At 37.0% G+C, this 20941-nt stretch overlaps 1 protein-coding gene across 16 annotated transcripts in view; it reads right to left on the bottom strand.

Moving 5' to 3' along the window:
- ACAP2 (ArfGAP with coiled-coil, ankyrin repeat and PH domains 2) overlaps positions 1 to 20941 on the bottom strand; it is a 71066-nt gene that overhangs the window by 34417 nt on the left and 15708 nt on the right. For all 16 annotated transcript variants that reach the window (XR_008237382.1, XM_052802791.1, XM_052802807.1 and 13 more), the window contains exons 2-9: positions 17132 to 17189; positions 14328 to 14447; positions 12942 to 12995; positions 9165 to 9223; positions 8476 to 8659; positions 6140 to 6184; positions 4917 to 5012; positions 283 to 357 (exon numbers count right to left, since the gene is read on the bottom strand). Coding sequence is in view for 15 of the 16 variants with exons in the window: in XM_052802791.1 (XP_052658751.1) it covers positions 283 to 357; positions 4917 to 5012; positions 6140 to 6184; positions 8476 to 8659; positions 9165 to 9223; positions 12942 to 12995; positions 14328 to 14447; positions 17132 to 17189 (691 nt within the window). In the remaining variant the exon portion in view is untranslated. The remainder of the gene's footprint in view (positions 1 to 282; positions 358 to 4916; positions 5013 to 6139; positions 6185 to 8475; positions 8660 to 9164; positions 9224 to 12941; positions 12996 to 14327; positions 14448 to 17131; positions 17190 to 20941) is intronic.

Raw genomic sequence — 20941 nt, 5'->3', positions numbered from 1 at the left:
AATCCAAGATGTAATAGGAATTAAGAGTTCTAATGAAATGTTAGAGTCCCAGCATTCAAATAAATTCTACTGTTCTATGTTTCAAAACTAAACATAATATTCTGTTCTGTAATACAAAAAGCTTATCTACAATCCAACCCTATGCTTAATGATGTGTAAGTCTATTTCTCTGCACTAAAGATACCACCCCTCACAGTTCCGATGCAGAGATGCACTGCTGGGGAGAGATATTAGAGATACAAAAATGTGTGTGCAGTCTGCCTTTTACATTGTCTCAAGTACCTTTTGTTGAATAGTGGAGTGCTTTTGCTCCATATCTCTCTTCTCCTTTGCAGCATCTACAGCCAACTGATCCAGCTGTAAAGAGAAACAGAAAATTGGATCTTTAGATATCAAGAGAAATTTGGCTCAGTAGATTTCATAATGCTGACAAAAAAGAACACGTCTAGACATTGCATGACTTGTTTTATTTGCATAGTATAATTACTTCTCTGGTCACAAAGTGTTTACCTTGAATTACCACTGAAGCCTTGTTTAAAGCACTGCACTACCATCCTGAATTAACCTCTACAAAAGGTGTACATTTCTTGTAAGCCTTAGAAGAAATGTTTCAAAGAACAGCATGGTGCCAAGCATATGCGACTATACCGCATTGGTGCTCAGTCTCTGAAGAGAATGACTCATGCTTTAGCTGCTCTTGCTGGCTGACTGGCCTATGCAGCAGCACTGGCATTAGCAGCAAAAACTAGAAGGAGTGAATGTTAGTGATTTTTCTCCTCCACAAAATGGGGGAACTGCCTCAACCAGGCTTTTGTATTGATAGCTTTGATCAGGTCACCAGCAGTATTTGAGCAAGATTCCTTGAAATCTTAGGTAGAATCATTCAAACTGTTTCTAGTTTAAGAAATAACAACAATATGATTTTGCAAATAAGACAGAGTGTCACAACAGAGAGGATTTAAGTTAGCATCCTTACAAAGTCTGTGCTGATTAAAAAAAACACTACCAAAAACTTGCTGCAAGCATGTCTACAGCACTACCTTATTAACTTTTTCCTTTTAAAACCAGAAGGAAAAAAAAGGCAGGAAATGTAAGATATCGTATAAGAGAGTAAGGTTTTTTTGCTTGGGATTTTTTTTTGTTTTCCTTTTTTTTTTGGTTGGGTTGCAGGGGGGTTTTAAGGGTGGGGTGTGGGTTTTTTGTGTGTGTGTGTTTTTGTTTCGTTTTTTTCCAGACTTTGATGTTTAAATAGGAAATACGGTGAAGTGGAGGAACAGATGTTGCCTGAAAGACCAGTTATCTTGTGTGACATGCTATGGAATCTGACGAACTCCTCCTTTATCCAGCCTTTAATACAAGACTGCCATTAACGCCAGTCACAGTACCTTACTGAATAACGATGCAGATGCAATACCAAACACAGTGGTACAGTGCGCAGCTTTACATCTGTGGGACAGACCTCATTCTACTCCAGGCCTAGAACGAGGAGACACGGAAAAGTGCGCAACACCAGTTTTCCAGCCGAAGTCAGTCACGTGGCAGAGGGCACGGTATGACTAACAGAACCTCCAGTTCACACACAAATAGGATCACCTCCATCCACTCTCATAACCACGAGTGAGAACCCCTGCCAACTCTGGTCATTTTTGCCAGTGTTGTATTTCCCCTGCTTGAAATGATACAAATGAAAGAAAAGAGACAATAACTGGCTCCTACGCCCTTATGCTAGAGAGCCTCCAGCAATTAAGGAGCCATCAGATAACTGGGACATCTGGATCCAATTTCATACTCTGTTACTTTTCTTAACTTGTCTCTCCCTGGCTTCTTCTCTAGTCCAAATGACTATACCAGCACTTTCACACCTTACAGGTGTTTGTGAACATGAAGACATCAAAGACTGAAGTGTCCAGATGTCCTATTTATGTAGCTATATGACTTAAAATGATAGAAGAGCCTCTAAAACAGAGGCTGGGCTGCCATTGTGCTCAAAGACTGTTTGGCACCAAGAACCCTGGGAAACCCATTCTTTTGTGATAAAAGGGTTTTTGTGGTCCAAGGGCTGTTCAAGACTTTATAGGAATCAGGTTTCTTGCTAAAACCTCAGATTCAGGAATCTGCATGTGGCCCCCAAGAAGTTCTTCCTCCTACCCCGCTAGATGAAACAGAAGGTAGCCACATTCAGATTAGGGCAACTACCTCTAATTTATCTTAAATGCAAGTGTTTGAGGACACATTTACTACAGCATAAGTGCCAAAACAAATTTCTTAACAGCAGCTCATTTCTTATTTACTTTTTTTACTATCAAGACAGCATTGCATCATTCCAGTTTCGAAGCTCAGACCAGAATTTCTTCTTTTCACTGAGGTGAGCAGCACATCAACAGCCTTAAACAAAAAAGACCAACAGCATACAACTATCAAGAGCTGGGGCCAATCACACTAAACTACCAAAATCCCAGTCATTATACCACTACCAGGTGGTCTTCAAAAAAAATTAGGGTTTTCAAAATACTGCATTTACCAGTAAATGTATTTTTATAAACATATAGTGCTATAAGTGGTATTCTGTAGATAACTAAATCAGATTAAAATGTTTAGCTTTTTCAATAGCCATCTCAGAATGGAAATTCAGGTAGGTTTTCTTCTTAAACTAACACCACATTTCACATGAAAAGTGCCAAATACCGTAATTTCCATCAAAAAGCTTATATTACACTTGTGTGCCATTACAGATTCCCCTACAATGATATGATTCACAAGTAATCATATCCTAACCTAAAACATCCAGAAAGCAAAATTGCTCAATCCTATTCCATCATGTAAACCAGTTATTTTGAAAATGCAAAACAAAAGAATTAAAACTTACAACTATACTATTTAAGATTACTTAAATTTTAATACTTCAGGTGGTGTTAAACCTTGTAATTAAGATCATACACAAAATTTATGTGGGAATGAAAACTCACCAACAGAAAGAATCTGACAGAATTTTCAGAAAAATCTAGCAAATCCCTGTTTTGTTATGTCACAATATACCTTCTCTCTGACCTGTTAAAGGCAGAAGCTTCAACCAATACAAACTGCAAAGCCATTAACTGTTAAACTTTCATAAGCTATTTACAAGTCTACTTCTGTCATGAAAAATATCCATTACTTAAATGCCAAGGTCTGCCACAAAAGAATAATTCAGCAAGCTGTACAACTTTAGGGTCTTCAATCTATCTTTGCTCCAGTTACAATATATTTTAAACATTCTCAGCTTTGGATTTTCTAAATTTAACTCTTTCAGTTGCTATGATACCAGCACCAAAATGAATGTTACACAATGCTCCTTACCACATCAGGCAAAAGGATGACCAGCCATTGAAAAATAACCTTGAGATTGTTTGAGCAAGGAACACAATGATATGGAAACATTGAAGGCTAGCTAGTAGCATAAACCACTACCAACTCTGTAGTTTTAGTCTCCTTTCCCCATCCCCTCTCCTACAGAGGTACAGGACACATTCTATACTATCAAAACAATACAGTTCAATAATTACAACCCAAAATGGAAGGATGTGAAAGAATAAAAGGCACAACTAAGGACAGTCATGTGCACCTGAACCCTTCAAGTGCCACTATTACACCAAACACGGAGGGCTATAGCTGTACACTCACTTCCCTTCTTGATGGCAATGCCAGCTCAAGCAGCCTGTCTCTCTTCTCAGCTCCATCACTTGCTTGCCACACACATGCACACAACTCCCTGATGTGTGTTTGTACAAATAATTAAGACCCACCGTAACCTGACTGGGGACTAGTCTAGCAAAAAAGTAACTATTTAGACATTTGATTGTTGGAGTTTTCTGCAGTTCCCAATCTGCATCACTGCACAGACACAGAAGCAGGTTGTGGGGCACAGATGACAACAGCACTATGGCAGGAACTACCAGCTCAGAACAATGTCATTTCTCAGACATTCAGCGATACATCCACTTGAGATGAATGCAAATAAATGTTTGCTGTCATTCATTTGCTTTTGTATCTGGACAGACACTTAGAATTTGGGTTGGCTTTGTTTTGTGGATCAGATTGGGAAGCGGCAATAGAGGGTTTTGCATCAGTACAGTTGTTGCAAGTCCTCAGAGGAGGAGAAAAGGAGAAGAAAAGAAGAAAAAAAAAAAAAAAAAAAAAAAGTGGTGTACTACTATTTCCAGGCCCATTCAGCTTGCACTGAAAACAAGTCAAGATACTGCTGAGCCTTCTTCCTGCACCACAGACAGATCTTCAGTTAAATATTGTATGTTCTTAATCTATTTTCATAATCATTTTCAATGCCTCCTGTGTGCAGATGGCTGTGGTCCATCTAACCTTTTCATGAGTCCCTCACTGAAAACCCAGAAGTTGCCATCATGTGTTCTTAAACACCACAACTGGGCACGAAGGACTCACTGTATGAACTCAGTTTTGCATTACTTATTAAAATCAGAATTCTGTTTTATGGTCTAAGTTGCTAACATCAATGTTCTTTTTGGCACACTGTATCATTTATACAGTAAATAATGTATACAAGCAGAAGGAAAAAAAACCAATCTACTTTTTATTGTTAAATATATTTATAACGAGTCATATACAAAAAATTTTAAAACAAAATAATCCAGTTTCCTGAATACCACAGAGTACCTCAAACATCACTACATGGCTATGTTTAAGTATGTAAATCCTAAACATGGTATTAATTTTAGTAAACAGACAACTTTCAGTTTCTAACTATTTTCATTCAAACCACTTACAGTGTATTTTTATGCTTTACCTTTATCACACTACAGTTCCCTTTTTGTTGACTAAATCTATGATGTACCTGATACGTATGCATATACCAAGTTTTCATTCATTCCAGCATATAGTTATGAATTTTTACAGTAATTTGTTACCTGTGCACCAAGATCTTTCATGTAGGGCTCAAGTTCACTAAAAAGATCATAGCCTTGATGGAAAAAAGCCAGATGGGCATACATAAACGATAACATCTAGAAGGAAAAAAAGTATATTTTTTAAAGGACAAATATTTATCAGATATCACATAAACATATCACTTAACTAATCCATATGAACAAACTTAAAATGCAATTCCAGACTTAATTTCTGCTCTCTTGTGTCCTGGCAATTTTACATTGATATCACATAGAGCTTCCAATGTTGCAAATAAACATGCAAGGTAAAGGCAGCAAAGAACCAAGCCAAAAATCTCAGAAATTAGTTAATAGGATTAACCCCATGAACAAAACAAACAAATCTACTTAAGGGCAGAAAATTACTTCTAATTCATGTCACCTGAAACTTCGGTTATCTCCTGTTTAACCAGGACATGTAAATTAGAGAGGGGCTACAGGATATATTTACTAATGATCCAAACCCACAACCTTTATGAACATAGCCGAGAAGACTGTCTAGTCTTAAAGAAGAAAACAAGTTGGGAAGATGCAGAGCAGAAAGGCAAGCAGCTATAAAGCTGTGATCCAAGTAAAGTTTTTGCTATTTAAAGGAATTAAGGAAATTATGGGAGTGCAACTTTAGACCTTTGGAAAAAAAAAAAAAAAAAAGCACCGTTGAATTTGACAGTCTCTACCTCAGTAAGCTTTTTACAGAGATAATGTGAAGCAGAAAAGGGAATACAATCAGAAGAAAACTATCATGCAGATACAGCTGAATATTAATTTAGCAGATACTATACTGAAGCTTATTGTATATTTGCTATTACAATATGCTATTTACAGAAAAATACAATTTTTTGTAGAAAAAGCTGAATCCATCTTAGAATAGATTATAAGTAGTACTTATGGCTTATAAATGAATATAGCTGACCTAAAAAGCAGAATTCTTGGCAAAGCTCGATTTTAACCATGAATCGCATACCAAAGAGTCAACAGCAGTGAAAACCTTAAAGTGTTCAATTCCAAACCAAAAGGATTGCCAAAGACAGTGAAGTATCTATGACCAGTTATAGTACAGGCCAAACTGTGACCAAAGTGCCAAATGTGCTGGTAATGTTTTCATGGGTAAAAGAACTAAATTTTTAATATAATGCTTTGCAGTCACATTCTTAATTTCAGATGTATTTAAATATTTTCTATACAGAAAATAAAGTGTATCTTACTGATTTTAAGATTTCTGCTCTCCTTTTAGACTGAAGAACGTTGATCTAGAAAAAAAAAAAAGCAAGCAACTTATTTTATTCTACTTGCAAATTTTCCCTACAGAAGTAAACTTGTATTACTTCCAAATAATCATAACAAAGCTTAAAACATTGGAAGAACGTAACTCAATATCAGACTTCACAAAGCACTTTTAAAAGAAGATGCACACTAGTTTTGTCACATGAAAGTGATGCAATCAGAAAAAGCTTGCAAAGCTAGAATTTCACAGTGATAGTCACAATTTTATTATATTGGAAGGGAAAATATAAGACATCACATGCTAATTGGAAGTAATATAAACACACCTTTCAAGCAAGTAAAATTGGTACCCATTTTCGAGAGACTGAATTCAACATGTTTCAAAAACCCTATCTGACAGTATGAGCTAACCAAGCCCACCAACTTCTTTAAGAAGCTGCACTCAGCACCACTGCCGTCTCGTGCCAGCAGAGAGGAAAGGACAGGGGTATGTTTATTTTTTCCCCTCAGGCTGACATTGTCTAAAGTGTCCCAAAATTGGGATACAGACCCAGCCTATGAAACAAGCAAGATCATAATAGCTTCAATAAGTAATTTTTCAGATATACTTGCACTTTTAACCTAGCTGAAGCCACTGATCAATGGTGTTGCCTTAGAACTTGAAGAATTTCACATTACATAGAAAAAATACCTGGTTTTTCACATTCACCTAGTTCCTTTATCTTCTTTGTCCCCTAATCTTTAAGGTTGTCATCCAGAAGTACAGATTTTACCTTAAAAGCCCCATTTGGCAGAAACATGCATGATCTTGTAATTTAATACCTCTAAGTCAGTTTAAAATTCCAGCAAAAGAAATAAACTACTGAAGCTATAATCAAAGCCAGACTGTACTTCCATACTTAAATAGTCAGTAGTTTGGAAAACCTTCTGCAGCAAAAATAATTAAGATTTGTTTGTATAGAACAAACCCTCAACTTGAGGCAAAAAAATAAGAGGAAAGCAAAGGTTTTGAAATACAGTTTAAAGACAAGTATAGCTACAGAGAGACCATAATTGTGAAGCCACTTTTCCAGAAGAAAAGAGTCACCCAAGTAAAAAGAATTCCTAAAGCTGAATTCAATTTTTGCTCACATTAATTAAGAGGTGCTGAAACTTTTCCCTGTTACTTTAAATGCATCTTTATCACAGGAACTGCTCATACTTCGAACATACAAATTCCAAGAGGCAAACAATATGCAGTTCAATGCATACACAAGGAACTGGCCTACAGTAAAGACTGCCAGCTTCCCCTCCCCCCCGCTACTAATTTGATGTTAGTACAAATAATCAAGTGGTATATAATTCACATGACTTTTTAAACATCAAAATGAACTTCGTCCTTAGTGTTCAAAAGGCAGGAGTTCAGTGTTGACCACTGACTGCCATATCTGTACATGTGCCTCGGCCGATCGGATGAATTCCACTTCATTTTACAGGTAAACACATGCTATTTAAAGAAAAGTTAAACTAAGCTTTAAATAACTGACCAGACTGTCACAAATCAAGATGATAATGTCTAATATAAAACCAACATAATTTTGAAGGGTCGTTCTATGTTTGATCATAGGAGAACCCCAGACCCGTTTAGGAGCCCCCAACCCCTCGTACCATCTGAGTTGCAATAATCCTGTTTTTCTGTAGTTGTGGGTAACTATGAAACAGATGAATTGTAAGTATTGACAGAAAATTTCGTATTATTTCACAGGATTCAAAGTAGTAGGACAAAGAACACCTCTCAACACTCTGTAGGAGATCTGTACTAAAAAGCAAAAGAGTTGTTATGTTCTTGATTTCCCCATGGCACAATGCCAAACCTCAAGTCTTCTAGACAAGTAGGATTTGTTAAAAAAAACCCAAAGCAAACAGCTGAAATCATAGTAGTAGCCAACATCCTATATCAGAATTGTTCAGGTAATTTGTATCTCCTAGGCTAGGTTACATTTTTACCTCAAATATATAAGGAACTACAACATAGCCAACTCAGAAAATGGATTTAGGTAAGTATCAGGAAAATACTGTTTTTCCAAAATTAATGTTCAAGTTGAAAATTAAACTGTGTCATTACAGAAACAGCACTGAATACCAAAGCATTAGGCAATAAGAATGCATCAAGTAAACTAATTTTGCTCAGATTTCATTAAAAAAGAAATTACTGGCAGACAGTTATTCCTTTTTCACTGAATCTCCGCAGCTTCTGAGAAGCTTACAATAAGAACTGCTAGAGGACAGATCTCTAACTATATGTAACAGATGAAATAACTTTTATTGCTGCACTTACCTGAAGAACATAATCCAGAGCTATGTGTCGAAAACATTTCCGTGTTGCAGTCAAAATATTGGTTGCTTCCTCTACTTCATGTTGCTTATTTCTTTGAACTTGGGCATTTTTCACTAGAGCATTCTCTTTTTCTTCACTAACTTTTTCAAACTGTTTCTTTGCATCTTTAAATTTCCTAATATCTCTAAAGAAGAAGGAAAGATGGATAACAAATTAATTCCAGAGCATGAAAAAAGCGTTTAAAGATAGATTAGACAGACCATGCTCGTGACTGTTATAGCTAGTTTCTTTGTTTTCATATTCTTCAATAAAGGCTTGGATCAAATGAAAATTATACAAAGTATGATAGAAGCTTCTCTGTCCTTCTCTTCTGAGGAAAGGACAAAATTGAAATTTAAATAAATGCATCTCATGCTTACTGGTGAAAAGCTTTGGTAAGCACTTTTTTCCCTAAGTTTAGACAATGACAACATGTAATTAAGATCAGTAATTCATACTATTTCAACATTCCTGCAGCTGGATCTAAAGCCTCATTGATTTAGGGTGATTTTTGACAAGCTTTAATATGCAACTTCTCAGTTTAGGGCTGGCGATTTTCAGGAAAGATGTTTCACCGACCCATTCGAATCAGATGTTTTAAAATTCTATTTTACCTATAATTTTCCCATTACAAGTGCAAATTAACTTACTCTTTAACGAAAGTCTGAAGTTGTGCTTTAATTGATCTTTGGGTTTGGTCAAACAGGATCTGAAAGAAACTCATTATTATGTAGGTCAATAACTTAAGGGTATTTATAACTTTTCATTTTAGACATACACATGGTTATTATGCAGAATTAGATGAGAATTATTATTAAACCAATGTGTGTCTAATATCAAAATATAAACCCCTTCAAAGTAGTTCTGAAATTAAAAAAAATGGAATAAAGTAAGGAAAACAACACAAACCTAACACCTTTTGGTGGTCTTTTCTTAAAGACTGTGGTTATAAGGAAAGACAAAAGCTCCTGGCATCTTATTCTCTCATCCTGACAATGTAAGACATGCCCACTTTCATAGACCATATTTATTATGATTATTAAACAGTCAAGAATATTACTGTACAAACAGCCTTGAAGAAACAACTTTGAATGCTAAGTAACAACCTTTTTTGATTCTTATAGACTTTCACAATTTAACCAACAACTAAAAGACATATTAAACCATAGAAAGAACATGCCCTTAACTTCTGGCAAAAAACCAGATTGAAATTAATGCTGAAAATGTAACATACATGAGTAATTAGTACCATCTCCTTTACATAATATGTTTGTAAAAAAACACCCACTGTTGAACTGCTAAGAAGAATGGCTGCTGCTTTTTTAAGATTAAGTGTCCTAAGCCATGCTTCTCGAATTTCTTATGACTGGGGAGGCTGGGGGGGATGCAGAATATAATCTACTCATTCAAACTGTAAAGCTTGAGAAATTTGTTAAGTTTCCAAGGCCAAAGCATACCTGAAAGTTAGACAACTTGTATTTTCTCTTATGACCCCAGAAATTCTAACTGAGGAATGAAAACACACATTCCTTCAGCTTCACATCTACCCTCTGAGTTTTAGGACAGAATGGAACAGGTAAATGGCTATGGGACAAATCCTTTTGCCACTTATTGTCCAAACCACAAATGATGCCTTAATTTTCAACTCCTCTACACCTCCTATTCTGCATTATGGAAATATACAAGGCATGATCACAAAAAATAAAGAGGTGAAAGAATACAAGGAAGTAGTAGCTGGCCCAACTGAATAGAATCTCTTCCAAAAGGCAAAAGATCTTTAAGTGTTAAATAATTTTATTGAAAGAGCAAGTCAAGAACTCAAAGTTTCAGGTCAAACAATGTTTTCTTTAAACATTCTCAGTCAGTTTCCCTATTCACAAAATTTGGGGATGAAAAGCCATGCAATGCCAAGTACTGACAGCAAAACTCTTACCAGCTTGTTTCTCTTTTCTAGAAACACTGAGGGAAGGAAAACATGACTAAGTCACTCATTAACAGTAGTACTATATCCTCCATCCAGTCTCCATTTTTGGAGGTTTTCAGAACCCAATGGGATAAAACCCTAAGCAACCTGCTCCAACCTCAGAGCTGACCCTGATTTAGGCAGGCAGTTGAACCAGACATCTCCTGTAGCCCTTTCCAACCTGAATTGTCCTATATCCAACAGTAACAAATGGAAGATCCTGTTTGTATCCCCACTTTGGGAAACCAGAAAAACAGACAACTAGAATAGATAAAGAACTTCCTGACAAGCTGGAAGTCATGCTGGGACTACTCCCACTGCTGACATTTAAGCTTGCCAGTGCCTGAGGAGTGCACCAATCAAGATCAATACAGAAAGAGTATAACCAGATGGGAACTCAACTGATTAGTGGACTCCCAGAAATATGAGCCTTGAAATTCTGCTTACAGTAATGAAGAGACAAAAAGTGCTAGGCAGAAAAATATATACACATTTTTTTCCTTAAAAGAACAGAAAAAAGTGCCCAGACCATGATCTGACTAGATTTACAGCCTAACACATTACCTTTCACACACTCCAAACCAAGTCTAAGAAAGCTGCTATTTGCCGTAAGCTGTCAAAGCTACTCCCCCACTACTGAATCAGCAAAGATGCTGCACTAGTCTGGTTCCTAGTCTTATTTGTAGCAAAGCCTCATATGAGAAAACTGATAGTCACCCAGATCTCAGTGGGACCACCTCCTACCCCTTCCCTCCTTCTTCTGGAAGATGCCTGATTCTCCTCTTTCTTCCTCTAGCTTCTTCTCACTCATGATGGTTCTCCTGCCAACTAGGACAACAACAGAGCTGACACTCTGAGCTAATAAGTCCAGCTGAACCAAACAGATTCACAAAAAGCAACGCAGGGACCACAACTTGTCTGGCAAAGCTCTACATCTGAACACCATAACATGCCTCACTTTTTATGTTTGTGCCTTTTGATAAAGGCACTGTTCTACTGACTGTGCTCGAGCACAGCAAGGAATTGGAGGGAAAAAAAAACAGGGCAGAACTCGGAGTGGTCCTACTTAAGTCTGCAAATAAATCTTCTTTTAATATAGCTTGTTCTTTGCTTTCTGCCTTCAAACTGCCCTAGAGGGACAGTTGTGCTGTGCCAAATTTTACCAAAGCACTGTAATCCACAATCACATAGAACAATAACAGCAGCAAGAATATAGGACCTAGGTCAGATGTGTCAAAGAGCATACCATATAGCAAAAACATGGTTAAGAGGGTAACCAGCAGCAAGAAGTGTGACGAAGAGTTTAAAATAGGGACAGCCAACTTGATTCATCTGCTCAATCTAATCTGCAGAAATCACTGACATGAAAGTAACACTTTCTCCCACTACTGCTGCTTTGAACCTTTGCACTAGCTTCTCTTATACCATCAAAGTATCACTGTCCACTTCCTCCCCGCTTGACAGTTTTCATTGTATTAGGTGTACTATGTACACCTCATATAATGGAAAGGAAATCCAACTCAACAGCATTAACCTGCTTCCCTTTGTTTCCCTTCCCTTCTAAAAGCATGCATTTTCAAAAAAATTAAGACGACAATTCTAAGAAGCTAAGTTAATGCTAACGAACTTAATTTCGGCTGAAGCTGTTTGAACTGCATCCTCTGTATCTCATTACATTTTAAACTCCTACTGGTATAAAAAAAAAAAAATAATTTTGAGTGTCCTGCATATTTTCAGCACTTCAGAGATACTTCGGTTGCTTTCCAGCAATTTGCTGGAAAGTGAAAGAAAAACAATACGGGCCAAGGAAAGAGGAAGAAAACAGAAGAACAAACACATCCCTTTGGCTTTCAGGATACAAGACTAAACTCTTCAGAGGAGAAAAAAATAAATCAGTTTTCAATCCAGGCAAAACTGAGCTTTGCAATAAAGCCTGACGTGCTAAAAATCACCATTAGTCTTAAATCCTAGCATTTTCTTCTTTCTCTACACTTGGCTAAATCTGTCATACTTCCAAAAAGAAAACTACACACAAATCAGAGGTGCTTCATTTTATGCATTATAAAGGATAGGGGGAAAAAAGTAGAAATTATGGAAAAGGTAATCATTATTTCAGTCCAGCAAAGAAATATGCTCATAGTTTGTCACTGCTGCCCATCAGTTTGATTAAAAAAGATGAAACAATCTAGTATTTACTCTGTCTTACAGCACTGGGTTTTAGCAAAGCTTACAAACTCCAAACAAAAAATAAAGCAAGATAAAAATCTGCAGAAAAGGGGATATTTATATACTTTATAAACAAAATATAAATAAAATATTTACAAGTATAAAATGAGAGGTATTTAATACCACTTAAACCATGACTTTGCAAATACTATCAACAAGAAAAGCTTTAGCATTATTCTGTTATCATATATAACTGGAGGTAAGCTATCAGTGTCATGTTTCAGCTAGAAATACCTACATTGTGATAATTGATCATTTCCTGTAAGGTGTCAGAGAATTTTGTCAAGCTGGTCTGTAAAGAGAAAAACAAAGTGGTTTAAGTTAAGCCCTACGAAATACACAGCACGAAAACAATGTTTCAGAGGTTTACAGCTTTTCAGTAAAGAACTTGGGAGTTGATTTTCCTTAGCATGATTATTAAACTAAAACCATTATGCTAGGAGAACATGCAGGTAATATCAAGTAAATCTATTAAAGCTACAAGCAACAAAAATGTTACTGCTACCTACCTATATATAAAGGACCAAACTGAAGCAAAGTAGGAAAAATTCAAATTATGTGAACTTCCCATAGTTTAGTCAACTTAAACACATTAATTTACAATATTTAATATTATACTACTTAATATTTATTAACATTCAATACTCTAACACCAAAAACCTGGTTAACATGTTGTAGTCATCAGTACACACGCATTGTAGGAACTACTGCCTCACAGCTGATATGCTTAAAAACACTGACATCAATCTGTAGAATCAATGTCTCAAACAGTTAGAAAACAACAATCCCTAATATATTTGTATAACAGCTTATTGCTTACACAACAAGTGTAACAAAAACCTACTTGGAATCAAATAATATAAGTTTTACTAGTTTGCCATCACACTGTTTCTAGCAAGTAAATTTCCAGACAACAGTTTCAATTGCACATAGACTATATTGAAGTTCACAGGCATTATCTATTTTAACTAGTGTGTGAAGATGCATATATACAATTGATGTCCTATTACATAACACGCATTAAACATAGATGATATACACAGAGATGTGCACATAATTATACCTGCATATTACACAATTTCATACCTCATTTCAAAGTAACATAGACAGGAAATATTAGGTGTTCCAAATTAGCCTAACAAGACATTAGTCTGATGTTACACCATCAAAGTGGGCTCTGTACATTTAAACATTTAAATTTCTGTGTATCAGAGAGTGCAAGTTCCAGGACACAAGAGATCGACTCTGGGAATTTAGTTGCAGAGAACTGGCTTTTAGGACCTCATGACTAGAACCCCTTTATTTAGCAAAGTAAACAGGGCAGCTGTTCACAGCTTCAACCTGACTTTCTCCACTCCTCCCAAGATGACTACTCCTAACCTAACACATATTTTCTGGAATTTGGAAAACCCTTGACATTGCAGGTTAAAGCTGAATCTAAACAGCACAGACCCTTGCAGTGCACCACAGTCAAAAAAGCTCACTCTTAAGACATCTCAAAGAAAAAAATAACAAAAAGGTAAATAATAGTATAAACTTCAACTATTACTCTTGCCAACTGTTATATTTTACCCCTTTTAAATTATGTTTTTCTCCTTCCATTTTCATCTCTCAAAGAGCTTACCTCAACCAATGCATCTTTACAGGAATATTGTGCAAGGTCTCGAATTCCATTCATGAACTGCTTGTTGGCTGTACAGAATGCTTTCCCAGTATCAATCATTGCAATACAAAGCTTCACCAGCTAAGAGGAGGAAAAAATGATAAAGTAGAAGTTTTTGGTGTTTGTTTTTTATTTTTCACATCACCATATAACCATGAAACACACTGAGCTTATAACTAAGCATCTAAGAAACAAAGATTTCAGAAGTTAAATTCCAAATTTACAGAGCCCCACATTCTATGAAAAGCTTTCTATTGTATAGTGATAGCTATAAAAATACTATTCTAGGTCAACTGATATGCCATTGAGAAGGTTACTACTCTTTATAATTTTTTTGTTATTATTTTTTGGTTTTTTTGTTAACGGAGATTTTGCACATATTTCAAGAGAGAGGGCTGTATGAGGGCAAAAAGTGCAGCAACTAAAACATAACTGGTTAGAACCCAAGCACATAAGTGTTTTGTGGTTTCTGAGCTAAAAAAACCCAAAACAAACCCACACCGGTTGTTTCATCTTGAGACACTCTGAACACAGGCACAAGAAAGCAAAAGGCTATGTGCACAAAGCACAACTGAAGAGAGATGGTTACATCTCAGAAGGCAAAATCAATCATGTTTTCATTCATACAACAGACTAGTACTTCTCTGATGAGTTTCCATCCCTACCACTCACTGCTTAGGTCAGCACCTTAGCTGTCATGGTACTGCAGAGTCTGATACAAAGGCCAACAGTATCTTGTGATGAATGTTTTCCCACTTTTTGAACCACTTATGCACTGGGCCGTTAATGAAAGAAAGAATGATTAGTGTGATCGCTAAGATGCTCTCTTGAGAGAAGGCATATTATAACTGAGTTCCCCCATCCTAAACCAAACTGAGAATAAAATCAGAAGACTGAACCTTTGTCTCTGAAGGATTTTTCAAGGACATTAGACAAATTTTCATGAAGAACAACACAGAAGTACTTGATCCTATGTGGGGGCAAAGAAACCACCCAAGTCACCTTCCTTATTTACCCAGTAATTTTTATGTTGGCTCAGACCCTCTTAGGAAAAGAAGAAATCTGAGCATCATCTCCCACATTCTGATGAATGGCCAAGTTGCTTGAACAATGAACAGAAAAATCACTACCAACATGATCCTTTTTTTCCTTCACTTTTTCTTGTGGTTCACAATCCTGAACCCAGTGTCCTTTCTTCCAGAGGGGGGAAAAAAAAAAAAATGCAGATAATATCGCCCAAAGTCACAATTGTGGAACAATAAAAATAAGTTTAGTATGAATAACTGAGCAGAAAAAGTCACCAACCAAGTCTAGACAAATCATTACCTTCAGGCCATAGTTACTTCAGCTCACACAAAAGCTTGGCTTTCAACTTAAGCGTTATACTAGATGACTTCACATTACAATTGAACTACTTAAATACTTACCTTGTGTACTTGCTTTCTTGTCAGGGGAGTAAATGGGTTTCGGTGTTTTTGTTTTAAAGAATACTAGGATACAATCTCAGGGCAAAGAGTAATACTACAATTATAGCTTTTACACGGTAGAATGGTATACCTGGCACTGGCTTCGTGCAAGAGGCTGGGGACAAGGCCCTGAATAGTGCCCCTTAAGGAATTTGAGAATTCTTTTCCCCCAAAATGACCCTTTTAGATTAGTGGAAAACACAAACTTCCACGATAGATTTTTTCAGATCCTTTAAATACTTACATGGTTTAATCTACCAAAACAGATTCATCACCCATACAGTAAACATGTGTCTTAAACCCATCAGTTTCACCAAAAGTCACACCAAATAAAAAATCAAGTATCTTAAATTTATTTTGAAAGAGCAAATGGTTACATTATTAACTACAAAAGGTAGAAATATTACAAGTAGTAACAAAAAGTCTTCAGACTTAACACTGGACACTGACTTCGCCTCTATCTTTCTGCAGCCAACTCACTGCTGTAGAAACAAAAGTTCATATTAAAAAAGTAGCTAAGGAGGTGAACAAATGACATCTGCCTACCAGGCAAAAAAAATTTTAAACATTTAACATAAAATGCTAAGGAAAGGGGACTTTGTACAGATGTAAAACAAAAGTAAGCCACCCTCGAAATACTAGCAAAGAAGGAACAAAAGCCTCCAAATACTACTGGTAACAAAACCAATAAATGGATTGTAAGGCACGGAAAAGATGCTACATATATAGCCTTTTATATACATGCACAAAGCATGACAAAAAGCAGGATGAATTTTACAGTGGTTAAGTCCTCCAGACAAAAGTGAAGGATATATATACCTATCCTGCTGTGACTGTGCCACAGCTTACCAAAGACAGAAAGCACTGACTTTAAATCTCTAAAACAAAGAGTATCCAGATGTCCTCACAGTATGCAGTTGTCATAAAACATAAGCTCTAAGTGCAGGGATGGCCAACCCCTGACTTTTAACTCACATGAAAGCTGAATTAGTTTGCATGTGGCTCCCACTGTGGAGCTGAATCACATGAGTATGAGGGGGCCATACAGTCAGGAGGGTATTGCACAATCCAAACCCTCAGCTGAGGGAGAAAGCAAGTTCACCCTGGCTGTTGCTGCTGTTACTCAAGCTTGGGTCTCTGAGGCCCAGCTGTGCCCTCGACCCAGATCTGTTCCCTCTGCAGGAGCAGAATGCTTGATCAGCCCCTGACTGCCGCTTTCCAGCTGTGAACTTTAAAACAAAACCTAAAAACATCTTTTTATATTTTTCAGAGCAGACATGGTTGAATTAAAAAGCTTACCTTGTCAAGTTTCAGTTCCAGTTCTGTCACATCTCCTTCTACTTCTTCTAAAGCTGCCCTGCATGGTTAAAAAATGTTTTCCTGTAAAACTTTACATAAAAATACTCTGGGACTGGGAGGAAGGGGCAGGGACATGTTAATTTAACTCATTTACTGCCATCACAATTTCACTTAAATATCAGCTATAAAAAAGCATAGATTTTAGAGAACCACAAGAATTGCAGGAAATATAACAGTACAAAGAAAAACTACATCACTGATAAAACATACAGCTTAGTAATAAAGATTTGAGATGAAATTTTATTACTCCTAACATTTGTCACATTGAAATAGGTTTCCTCTCTTCTTGTATAACCAATGGTCTATATGTTTGAAGGTAATAACAAAGGAAAGAAACTAAAAGTCTGAGTGAAATTTCTTAAGTTCTTTTGGTGACTATCTGGCTCAAACCCGCAAACCTACGAACCTACAGCTATTTAATGAAGGACCTTGCAATGAGATTATGAAAAACATAGCATTTGCCACAAGTCAACTGCCTTAGCAGTAAGTTCAGATAGCACACTTGTTTATATCATTTGCCTCTAGTCTAGACTTGTTGCAACTTTCAGGCCAGTCAAATTTTACTTGCCAGCAAAAGCTTCTTTCCTGAAGCATTTCTAAAGCATAACTTTTTTTGCTTAAGAGCTGATGTTTCCTTTGACACCTCCTTCCTTGCTTATTGCTAACTGCAAAAATAGAAGGCTAAGAAAGGATGACACTTCGTTCAGAGAATTCATGGACATTGCTGTTTCATCAGGCTATTGCCTTGATAGCTTAAATGTACTAATTTCTGGCAATGAATGCTACACTACAGAAATCTATTCAATGAGGCTCAGATTTCACATTACACAGAGGTTGATAGGAACAGCTGTATTCCCATCCCTTGCTCCCATCACAGGGTGCCTCATTCTTTCAGTCATTCTAGCATAACTGTTCATAGAGCCACACTGTTCACCGGTAGTGGTCCGCCTTGGGAAAAAAAAAAGTTATAGGAAGGCTTCTGTAATGCTTTTTGGAAAATTGGATGGGATACGTTTCACTCCTATGAAAAAATCTTCCTGGAAAAGGTGAGACAGACAGGGAAGTACTATTTGGAGCAGGAATTTCTTAAGCCAGCTTTACCGCTGAGGAGAGAGTACCCAGAACCACAGCTTTACTGTCTCTTGCTAATTCCATTCTAGTTCACATGAGTTCAAGCCAAGAACAAAAAATAAAAAAGGACTGGATCAGGCCCCAAACTCGGGAAAAGCAGTTTTTATAAGAATAGTTCTGAAAAACACTGCCAATTGCCTGAAGTTCTCGAACATTAAGCATGACATTCCCAGCTTTTTGCAGATTTCACTAACACGTAGTTGCATTCCAGTTTTTGTATCTAAAGGCATTCCCACAGTTACATCCTAGGTTTTATATCTAAGCACATTCCTGCACAGTTACATTTTGGCTTCTGCCTCTTCTCTAGCTTCAGACCATGAAGGATTTCAGGCAACATCAATTTCTCTTTTAATAATTTATAGAAGAAAATAAAGTAACTTAAATTAAAGTCTCCAGAGTTTAATCTTGTTTCAGAAAGCATTACGGGGGGGGGGCAGAACCACAACGAAGGAAGGAAAAGTATCTCAATATTTAGACTGCAATTTTGTATTTGTTTGTTTATAATCACAGTGCAACCAATTTTTATTTGTTTCTTTGGCATTAGCATAAAAGCATGATTAAATAGCTTGTTTACAGAACTGCAGCAAGATCTGATAAGAATATTTTTTTTTTAGTGTCTTTAACTAGCAAAGAGTTCTAGCTCCACAGGACTTAATGAGCTAAAAGTCTAAGATTCAAGATGAAGGAGAGAGATAAAGGCAGTTAGCACAGGCAGAATGAAGACAACACATCTGCTCAGCAATTAAAGCTCTATTCCAAAGGGAAAATTTTAAGACAGAATAAGCTCAACTGAAAAAGAAGTACAAAACAAAACATCAAATGACTGACAAGATGAGGGGCGGGTCAAGAAAGAAGTATAAAGCAAAGCAGAAAGAGATATCATGGGAGAAGGGAGACATACAGCCCCTCCACCACCTGATTCATTGTAGATCATCTTAGAATTACCACAGGCCCCTGAAGCACCAGGCTGGTTCTCTGGGCTATTTCCCACCACCACCACCACATGATGGAGGGAAGGCACATCTGAGCCCTACAGCTGGATATAGATCAAACAGCTGTTAGGTTCCAGCCAAACTCTGTTTCGACTCCTTGTTTCATTGCATAGAATTGGCTACTTTCACTGTTTCCATCATACAAAAACTAGTAGAAAACTTACTCTCATGCAAACATATTCACAGTATTAGACCAACACTGGATTACAAGCATAAGAACAATGGAGAGGATGCCCTCAGACTATCAGAATACAGACACTTATATCTAATAGTGTATTAACACCATCTAGTCACAAAAGTTGTTTTCATACTGGAACACATTAAGAACAGCTGATCTGAGCTGTGCTGTTAATGTGCTTGGTTTTCTTAATTTAATACTTTTTGAAGCCACAGAATACAAAGGTGCATTTCTCTCTCTAAAACATCTGTGTCAGGAATTACTTAAAGTTCACAGAAAATTGTCATAATTCTGAGTAAATCTCATGTCCACAGCCAAGACCCAATCTCCAGATATAAACACAGGAAGTGGCCATAAAACAGCTGAGGACCAAATGCCAGACCTGACACGTACCAAAAATGTTGCTCCTTAGTGAAGTGGGAGCTGGGAGCAGGATTTGTGTCAGGGTAATCTTAGCCAGAAGGCTCTGACATTAGGAATAAGGATCAAATCTGCCTCAGTATATGAATCAAAGTCAAACATCTGTGGCTTCCCAAGATGTTCAAACACTGCATGGCAACACACAAAACCAGAACAGCTGCTTAAGGGTGGAGGACAACTTTTATAAGTGAGCAGCCTCCCGTACTCTTCATGCTCCGTAACAAGGACTCTCAGGAATGTGTTTCTTTCCTCTGCTGTTCCTTCTGTCCTCCACCCCCCCACCTCCTAAAACATAGTTCAGTTTGCTAGATACAGCTTCCTCCACAGCTGCAGCTGCAATGCAGGAGGAATATAGGAGATTATGGAAGAAAACCCAAGACCTGACTTAACAGCCTTTTTAAATGAGGATAACATCACCAGTTACCTAGCCTAGCATACGACAAAGGAAAGCTGAACTCTGGTGTCCATCATAGCACCCCCCTTAAGTGACCAGTGAAAGACCTGCTTCCAGGTTAAGGTACTATGGGACTCCAAGAATCCCAGGAACCAAACAGAAAGATGACAGCTAAACTCTCCTCTAGAAAAAGAGTTGGTCTCTCTTAGGCCACAAGCTGTAGACACGTGCTAAGGAAAACTTAGTCTGGACTACACCACTACACACTGCTGACTGTAATGCCAACCACGCTGTGGCCACAGACAAGTGTCTGCTTTGCCTGTTTACTCTTACAGTGTAAAAGGTGGCAAAGGTCAATGCTTTTAAAGTCAGCTATTCTTCAAATGATATCTAACCGCCATCAAAGTCACACCCTGCCTTTAGTCTTTCACTCATTCATCACCTTCTACCTTGCATTTTCAGACTGCATTCCTGAAAGTGAGGCTGGAATCAGCAGCCATTATAAATTACATGCTGACAAACAACAAATTGCAGAAGTCAAGGGTGCTATGGATAATTAACAATTAATTATTTTTAATTCTAGAATTAGCACATCCCACTATAAAAAATATTCAAAAGAATAAAAGTCCATTAAT

Source organism: Harpia harpyja, chromosome 12, assembly GCF_026419915.1.
Source record: "Harpia harpyja isolate bHarHar1 chromosome 12, bHarHar1 primary haplotype, whole genome shotgun sequence".
Taxonomy (NCBI): domain Eukaryota; kingdom Metazoa; phylum Chordata; class Aves; order Accipitriformes; family Accipitridae; genus Harpia; species Harpia harpyja.
The sequence above is the reverse complement of the archived record's forward strand: the minus strand, read 5'-3'. Positions and strand labels throughout refer to the sequence as shown.